This window comes from Nymphaea colorata, chromosome 11 (genome assembly GCF_008831285.2).
Source record: "Nymphaea colorata isolate Beijing-Zhang1983 chromosome 11, ASM883128v2, whole genome shotgun sequence".
Taxonomy (NCBI): domain Eukaryota; kingdom Viridiplantae; phylum Streptophyta; class Magnoliopsida; order Nymphaeales; family Nymphaeaceae; genus Nymphaea; species Nymphaea colorata.
Genome location: NC_045148.1, coordinates 18,331,761 through 18,340,738, shown reverse-complemented (window position 1 = coordinate 18,340,738; position 8,978 = coordinate 18,331,761). Strand labels below are relative to the sequence as shown.

Here is an 8,978-nt window from a genome sequence, read left to right as displayed (position 1 = left end):
TCATACACGTCGGAATGTTTGCAAGTGAATATGGTTGGGAATGTTTGCAAGTGTTTACATTACATCCCCTAGAACTTGCGAAGGGTAGTTTGGCAGCAGCGAGACATTGTGAACGTTCCTTGAATCTGCCCAGAAAATTGAAAAAGGTTTATGGAACAATAGTTTTAGTGTCCAATGTACCTTTTATAATTTTTTAAGTAGATCCATGAGACACTCACAAAGTGTCTCGATTATCAAACACCCGCTTAAAGATTATTTGGCAAATGAAATGAAACATTTTATGAGTAATTTATAAGAATCTATCCTAAAGATTGAGATAGATACATACACCTAGTTTTTGTATTTCATGAATACACTCTAATATTTAGAATAGATTCGTGAAACACTCGCATAGTATTCTAACTTCCCAACGACCCCGTAGGTCCTTTGACATCATGAGCCTTGCTACCTGGATAGGAAGTACAAAGATTTGTGTGATGATCAAGCTCAAAGCCGGAATTGGCAGTGGGCAGACTTGATCCCATATTTTCTTAACATTTTTTGAAGAAAAGGAGATTTTATCAAAATTTAGCTTCATGATAACCATGTACTCGTATTAAAATTCTTTGTTCATCAAACTAATGATGTCGGGTCTTCGGGTTCAAATAAAAGCAACCTTAAGACAGATTTCAACCAGATCCATGGTCTTAAGTTTCAGAGCCGAGGAACTGTCCGTATAAGATGCTCTTGCCCCACGGGTCCGATCAGAAAACAGATTCGACCCATTTGATCTGTTTGTGATTCACATTCTACTGGGTTCGGTTCTGGTCCTGCTTCCAATCAGACCGGACCCCTCGACTAGGCGCGACGCGAGCGTCGACGCGATCTCATCCGTTCTGGAAATTTTGGGACAACCTTATGGAGAAAATAACGATCTTACCACTACCCTACCCTATAAAAGCCCGTCCTGGGGCTTCGGATCCCTCTTGGGAAGGCATTTGTACGCGGCACGATTTTCTGAAAGAACCAGAGCAAGTGGGAGAGGAAGCGAAAGAGGTATTGGTCAGTTTCTTGTTCTTTTTAGATTTTGTTCTGGTTTTATTGTTGTTTTTTATTTCGACGTGAATCCACCTTTATGTTGCTTCTTCTCCTTGTGGTTGACGTTCTTCGATGTAAGTCTAGGGTTTGTTAGTGGAGATAACGGTTTCAGCGTCGTCGAGGGTCGTATGAACCTTTCGTGATCCATCATCTTTTTGCTGTTGCATATGTTCTGAGTTTGATCTGCAGCATCTGCTTTCGTCGTATACTGTAAAAGGTTGGACCATTTAGGGTTAGGATTTGTGTGATTTGGGGATTTAGGGTTTCCGTCTGGCGTGTATGTTTGATATGTCTCTAGATTAGCGATATTGCGCATATCCGTGCTTAGGGTGCGCCTGGGGTTTGAGAGATCGAGTTTAGGCTTTGGTTTTGCTGATCCTTCACAGATTGTCTAGAACCGTACATACATAGAATCTTGCCATTTTTTGGTGGTAGGTTTACGATACCAAGTTATCATATATCTTTTGGTGAGTCGTTCCTTGTTTAATGCTTTGTTATTGCTTTTCTTTGTATTCCTTCTTTGGTTGTCTGTGATGATGTAATTGCTGTAGTTGCTATTTTGTTCTTGGTTGCGTGTCTAATCTGAGCCTGAGCCTATTGAGTTGCAGGCCTTCATTGAGTGGGTTTGGTTATCATCCCCTTTACCGATCAACCCTGCCGAAGATATTAACACGGAGACCTTTGTTATCTTTGGATGTCATCCTGTGCTGTAACTATCTCTGCATCTGTAACCTTGAATAGATATTCTTAGTATAACGCAGACAAGAAGGTTTCCATTGTTTTCTTCTGTTAGTGTGTAACTGTCATGTTTTCTTCACACTTTGTTGGCACCTTCATAAAAACAAGTTATTCCTTGTTCCGTGTTACTGACCCTGTCGAACTTCTGTCCATTCTGGTTTCCTTCTTCTCTAAGGTTCCACAGGAACCACGATTTACTAGCATAGGCTTGTACTGAGATGATTTAGCCTGTATAGGTTGGAATGGTTATCTGTTATTTCTTCTCGTTTACAGGGAGGTCTGATAAATAGGTTTATCAGTGCTTCCTATATCTTCGTGCAATTAGTGCTGGTAAGAGTTACTCATGTGATTGATAATTCTTTTTTGAGTGCCATCAAGCTTGAGTAACATATACTTTCTTGGTTGATGATTCGCAACATGTTTTGTTACAATTCATTAATTAATGAGAGATTGAATCATGTTTTGTTACAATTCATTAATTAACTAGAGATTGATCTTTGATGCATTACACAGTTCGGAGACATGGGGAAGAGAAAATCCAGAGCTAAGCCACCTCCAAAGAAGAGAATGGATAAGCTTGACACAGTATTTAGCTGCCCTTTCTGCAACCATGGAACCAGCGTTGAGTGCCGCATGTAAGTACTGCATGATTTTATATTTATGTCTTTGCATATTCTTAAGCAAACCATTGTAGAACTATAAATTAGTGATATTTAAAAGCATACCTTTTTTAAGCATCGAATTCTGTTCAAGCGGGCTTGTTTGTTTTATATTGTTAAATGTTGAAAAAATTCTAGGAGTGGTTAAATTTCATGCTGATGCACTTCTTAAATGACTTGGTAGTAAAGATCTTTGTGAGATAACACTTAGACCTGTACTCTAAATGGGCCGTCAGTGTCCAGTTTGCCGATTAACTGAGAGATATAATATCCTCGTTGCTATGTGATTCTCTTACTTATTATCATTATTCTTCTTACATATTGTCTCAGGCCATTTTTTTTCTTCCAGTGACAGGAAAGATATGATTGGTGAAGCATCATGCAGGATTTGCCAGGAGAGTTACAGCACTTCTATCACTGGTGAAGTCTTCTTACATACTTAGTTTTGCTCTTTTATCTTTTCTTTAACTGTGAGATTAGCGTCTCGGCTTAGTGGTTATCATTGGTCTGGGATGTGGTGCTACTAGGTTTTTCTTGGTCATTCTTTGACCTGGATGGTGTGTGTTATACTTTAACATTTAACATGCCCTTGAAGACTTTTAATATATTCAATCGAATTTGGTTGAGCTTGCTCAGGAGCCAATTTTTTCTTAAACTTGTATTGCAAGAGCTTCTCGTCTGACATGTCATTTCATAGTAGTTAGGATCTTCTGTTATTCCTCTACTTCTTTTTTACATGTTTTCTCTCATTATTTTTTGACTTGGTTTGTTCTCTTGCAGCATTGTCGGAGCCAATAGACATTTATAGCGAGTGGATCGACGAGTGTGAGAGGGTTAACAATCTTGCAGAAGATGCTGCTTAAACTTGGCGTGTTACATTTGGATAGGGAAGGTCCATGGGGAATTTCTGTCTATGCGGATGTTGATGTTGTAATAGGCTTTGAGCTCCTTTAACTTCTATATATGTATAGTTTTTTTTTTTTTTTTTTCAATTTCTTAGTACTTAAAAGGTCGTCTACTGTAGATATTTGTTGCTGTATGCTGTTTGGTTGCAGTGAACTTAACGTGCTGCTACGGAAATAGCATGCGTAATAGCATCATCGTAGTGAAAAGAAAAGGCGGTCTTGCCTTCTGTTTTTAGCGTTGCTGAGTGCTTTATCTTAAATTTTTAAGTACTTGAATATCTTCATGTCACCCGAGAATACATCTCACGGTGCTGTTAACCGAAACCGCTGGATGTTTGTTTCTCGAATTCCTGCAAATGTGACAGTCTTTAGAAAACCGAGCTCTGAAGTCCCATGGGAATGGCAGTAGGCAGTTCTTTGAGTTCCAAACTTCTAAATCCTATTGGTGAAACTCTGGTGCGAGAGTTTTTCTGTCATACATTAATGTTTTTAGTTGTTTGAAATTATAGAGCGAAAGCGAGAGGTCATATATGTTCACGTGGCTGCGGAGGGGTTTTTTCTATTTTCCTACCGTTACGATTCTAGTTTTTTCGAAGTTTTGAGCACGAGAGAGCGATAGGTTATTTGTCATTTATGTTCACGTTTTCAGAACGTGCAGTAAAGGCTCTCATGCATTTTTTCTGTGATTTTTTTCTCTCCTCTACTTGAAGGGCCATTATGAGGTCTGGGACAATTCTGGTTGGACTAAACACTAGGTGGTACGCGCGACTATAGTAGATTGTGTCATCTTCCTCTCTGTTCATGCTATAGCGGGAGGTAGATCAAGTTCATTTTAAGCAGAAATACATAAATTATCACATAACGAACAAATAAAGGTAAACATTCTATCAAGTTATATCGGTATTTGACATGGATAAAGTGAAAATTTGACAAATAAACAAGCAAGGTAAACATTTGTCAGGTGACAAAACGTTCACGTTGTGTCTCTAATAAAGGGTAAAAAATTTACACCATTTTACTCTGTATTGGAGCCTAAAAATTTTACTCTATATTGGAGTTATCACATCGTCATCAAACTTTTCAGATTAATAAAAAATAAGAACGAAGTATCAATGAATTTTATTTTTCTTGCAATTTTTTTTTTCTACTGAAGCATGCCCAAACACAATTTTACTGCTCCTTTTCAGCAACTTTACTTTTAATCTCTCCACAAACGCCTCTTTATAATCGCTTCTCACATACTCGTTCATGCAGTTAAAAGCCAAGTAGCACTAGCATCACCACATACAAAATTTGTTTGCCTAATATATATGTGTGTGTATGTATCTACATATACTTAAGATGTGGATTTCTATGGTCAGGGTTTGGCCCTATAAAACTCCATCTCCAACTCCAAACACACACAAGAGTGTTGCAGGGGTTGGTGTGCATGAGTCAAGGCCGCCTGATGCTCGACTCTGGGTGAAACACATTGGGCGGCTCATATTGCAACAAAGAACTTGATGCTTAAAACTAAACTCTTGTTTCAATAATTCAATTATGATTTACGATGAAGAAATAGCAACTAATGCCTGTTTCTATTTGAATTAAGTTGGCAGAAAAAACTAGCATCAAACAACCAACAATGAATACAACTCAAACAACTCCATTTCTATTTCTATTTCTATCTCTTTCTTCATTAAGCGCTTAAGTGAACATTCAGCTAGAATTATTTGAGTTCTCCCAACAGTAGTCAGAATATGTATATATATCCTGCGTAGCCGGGCTATATGACTGTAATCAGAAGAGTGTATACATCCCCAGAAGTCTGTTCATCTGAGGGTGGCGCGCTTCACAAGTTTACACAATGTGAAATCCTCATTCGTAATGCGCACAGCTGACATTTTCCTAAAGAGAAGAGAAAAAGTATGCAAGAGAGAGCAGATTATTATATACATCTGTAATCAGCAGAAGTATCACAGGACTTCTTCTTACATACTCATATTTCAATGCTTAAAATCTACACACTTTTAATATTTATCCATTCCAGTTGTATTTCAACCTCGCCACACTCCACATTTCTTAGCCTGAGGCACAAGTCTTGAATAATCTTCCCTTCTACACATTTTATGCAGCTCTCCTCTGCGTAACAATTTTGACGATTCGGAACCAACTTCTTGTGTATTTCGTTACAAGGAACACCATTGGCTTTCATTTCTACAGCTTCTATAAATGGATGTATGTCGAATTCAGCATAGCCCATGGGGTCATCACGAGAAAATGTATCTTTGTCAAACACTTCCTGTACAAGGCATCTTGGTCAGGATGAAAACAGTATTGACATGACACCAACATTATCATAAAGCTAGGAGTATTCCTACTTCCACAGTCCATGGAGATGTTCGCAGCACATCAACATTATAAATCTAATTTGGTCTAAGAACAAGTTCAAGTGACTTCATTTTTTACAGGGAAAATTATTTTTTCAGGCCTACTTATAGCTTACAGATCTAAAATATAGGTCTAAGACTCAAAGACGAAATCTGTTAACCTAAAAAACAAAAATTAGCTGCAAAATTTTCAACATTACCCTCTATGACTAAGTCGCTAACATTTTCTATTTGTCAAGTTAAATGGAAGTTTACTGAAAGCCCTTATTTGGTGGTTCTTTATAAAAATGTGGTCAAAAGTGTGGCCTTTATTGGGAAAATTACAAAAGGCAGTCTTCTTTCAGCAAAAGGTAGGCCTACAAGAGGAGATTTTCAATTTCTTTTTCTTTTTCTCCATAATCCTACATAACTTAATGTTAGATGAACTATCCTCGTAGAGTGACTAAGGTGGAAGAAGAACCCAGGCAGATATCTAAGATCACATAGTTAAGATACAGCCATAAGATAATTCTGTTCCACTGTGTGTGTCTTGTGTTCTAGTCTGTTTAGATACAGCCATAAGATGATTCTGTTCCACTGTTCACAGGAATCAGCATAAATTATACATAAAGCAACAGACAAACATCTAGAAGCAAGGAACCAAAATTTGAATAAAAAAGTTCGGAAATAGGGGTGCATACAATCCTGATGGGCAGAATATGATCTGAAACAGAAAGAGTCAAGCTCTCTTTCCATTCTGGATTTAGGTTGCGCTTTACCACACGAGTCCTCAGTTTCTGAAACAAGAAATGTTCACATCAATACTGAGAATGATGAGCATCGAGTACCAACAGGAGCACAGAGAAGCATTCATGGTTTTCTTCACATCAATGTCTCCAAAAGTTCCTTCTGTGTGCCGTAAAGACACTTGCAAAACATTCCAACGGCCAATTGATAGATAGGAACCTTTGGACCAACAGCTTTGCCCTTTACCATATCTATTTGCTAAGCATGCCAAAATATATGTATCTAAGATTCTAAATGTCTGTTATCATCACTTTAATCCCATGAAAACAATGATATGGAGACTCGTCTCTGAAGTACGAATTGTGAAAATATGTTTTATTTTTTTCATAGTCACAAATAATGTTTCAAAATTTTAAACGGTGAGGTTTTTCTTGGTGAGCATGAAAAAAAAAAGTAAACTTTTTAAAATTTAAAGAAACTAAAAATGGAGGAAAATAAAATAAATGAGAAGCTAATAACACAAACATCAAAAGATAAGTGGATTCACAGCAAATAAAAAATAGAAAATGAAAAAAAAACTGTTTGGCATTAAAAAAGTGAAGAAAAATGAAAAAAGTGAAAAAAATGCATTATAATGTTTTTTTAATGCGTTTTTGTGACACTAATTTTTTTTTTTCCCAACTTGCACAGAAGGCAGATTTGCAGGCACAAAACAATGTAAGCTAATATCTCCGCTTGAACAGGGCTCCAATGGCTCCCCACATTCATGATCTTTCCTTCCTTCACAAGGAAAAAGTGGTTTCAACTGGGTAGGAGGTGTATTGCAGAAACATTAGTACGATTAGTATTTGGAATAATCAAGTATGTGAAATTGCATAGTGAATAATCAAGTATGTGAAATTGCATAGTGTGTATGAGAAGTTCAGAAAAGGAGGGTGTGATGCTTTACGGCTCCCCCACTTGAGAGGATCACAAAGCTTCATATGTTTTAATTTATTAAATGACTAGAAATGGGATCTCTACGTGAAACAGCGGCATTGTTGCTAAGCAAGCGGATGGTTTTCTGAAGGAAAAACGAAAATCACCATAGAACCTTCTAATGAACAAACTGTTTTGCATTTCATCTCTGCTTTATCAACTTATTGTCTCATGAATCTAGCGGGAATAACAAATGTATGTACCATGGTCCTGAAGAACGGGGCATCAGATTCTCGACCATGGTCCTGAAGAACAGGGCATCAGATTCTCGACCATGGTCCTGAAAAACTGGGCATCAGCTTCCCCCGACCATGATAGTGGATCTTTTCTTTCATCAGAAGGAATATATATAATTATATATATATATATATATATATATATATATATATATATATATATATATATATATATATATATATATATGGAGGGTGTTAAAATTAGCTGCCTTGAACGTGGAACCAAGAAGACCCATACCCACTATATTACATAACGTTCAAGACTTGCCAAATATTTTCCAACGTTCCTCTCCTATTTTCCTTCCTTGGTTAGCGCACTCACTCAGGACTATCCTCGTGTAATGAAAAGGGAAACAATTAACTCGCCATTCCTGTTCGTCTCTCTCTTTTCTTTTACGTTTTCCAGGAAGGAATTTCACAGAGAGAGAGAGAGAGAGAGCAGCAGCCTAGTTCAAGTGTGAAATGGTAATATCACGAAAATGACACAAAATTACAAGATGATGACAAATAAAAAAACCGCAGGAAAGCCGCAAGATGATAAAAATTGAGGAAAAATTAGGATGACCAACGAGTTTGAGCGCGAAGTCACGGACAGAAGGCAAAATAGTTCAAGAAGAAAGAAACTCAAAACAACCTCAAATCAAAGAAAGAAATTGAACAGGTACTCAAATCCATCACCATGAACACAAAATTAACAAAACAAAAGCGTGAGGAGAAAGGAAAAAGGTATACCTGCTTGCCCATCTTAACAATAACGTAAGGGTCGCTGGATCTCAGATCCCTGACAGCCAGACCCACACCTCTGATCACCCTCACCCTCAGAAGCCCATTCAGTTTCTCCATTTACCTTCCTCGGTGCTCCCCAAGCACAAGTCTCCCTCTGTCTCTCTGCCCACTTCAGAGATGCCAATGAGCTTTGGATGCTTTAAAGTAAAGCTTCCCTTGCTTTCTTTCTTCTCTGCCTTCTAGAACTCTCTCTCTCCCGCGGAGTCCCGCTCTCTCTTCTCTCTCTCTCTGCGCGTATAACGGTACACTTTAAATGGCCAATCGCCTCTTCCTTTCGGTCATTTTATGAATGGGGAAATAGGTTATAACTTTAAAGGCCCACGCGCTTTCTCCCTCTGCCACCCAACATCACCCCTTTAAACGGAAAACTAACGTATATATATATATATATATATATATATATATATATATATATATATATATAAAAGTTAGTACATATATATATTATATATATGAAAATAATAAAATTAGTTTAAAATGAGACTGATTTTCCAAGTTTTTTAA

At 37.5% G+C, this 8,978-nt stretch overlaps 2 protein-coding genes across 3 annotated transcripts; one reads left to right on the top strand and one right to left on the bottom strand.

Annotated features, from left to right (window-relative positions):
* Positions 1-958: 958 nt before the first annotated feature.
* On the top strand, positions 959-3,614 carry LOC116263878 (transcription elongation factor 1 homolog). 2 transcript variants are annotated; one of them, XM_031643690.2, is made up of 4 exons: positions 959-1,035; positions 2,329-2,450; positions 2,824-2,894; positions 3,255-3,614. In XM_031643690.2, the coding sequence occupies exons 2-4, from the start codon at positions 2,338-2,340 to the stop codon at positions 3,335-3,337; spliced, it is 267 nt and encodes an 88-aa protein (XP_031499550.1). In that variant the 5' UTR covers positions 959-1,035; positions 2,329-2,337; the 3' UTR covers positions 3,338-3,614. The 2 variants fall into 2 exon arrangements, with proteins under 2 accessions (XP_031499550.1, XP_031499551.1); XM_031643691.2 differs by having other exon boundaries at positions 969-1,041.
* A 1,673-nt stretch (positions 3,615-5,287) lies between these two features.
* LOC116265002 (GTPase activating protein 1-like) lies at positions 5,288-8,737 on the bottom strand. Its single transcript, XM_031645502.2, has 3 exons — positions 8,421-8,737; positions 6,429-6,524; positions 5,288-5,660 (listed from the first exon to the last, which is right to left on the bottom strand). Exons 1-3 carry the CDS (start codon positions 8,529-8,531, stop codon positions 5,379-5,381), a joined length of 489 nt encoding a protein of 162 aa, XP_031501362.1. The 5' UTR covers positions 8,532-8,737; the 3' UTR covers positions 5,288-5,378.
* Positions 8,738-8,978: the final 241 nt, after the last annotated feature.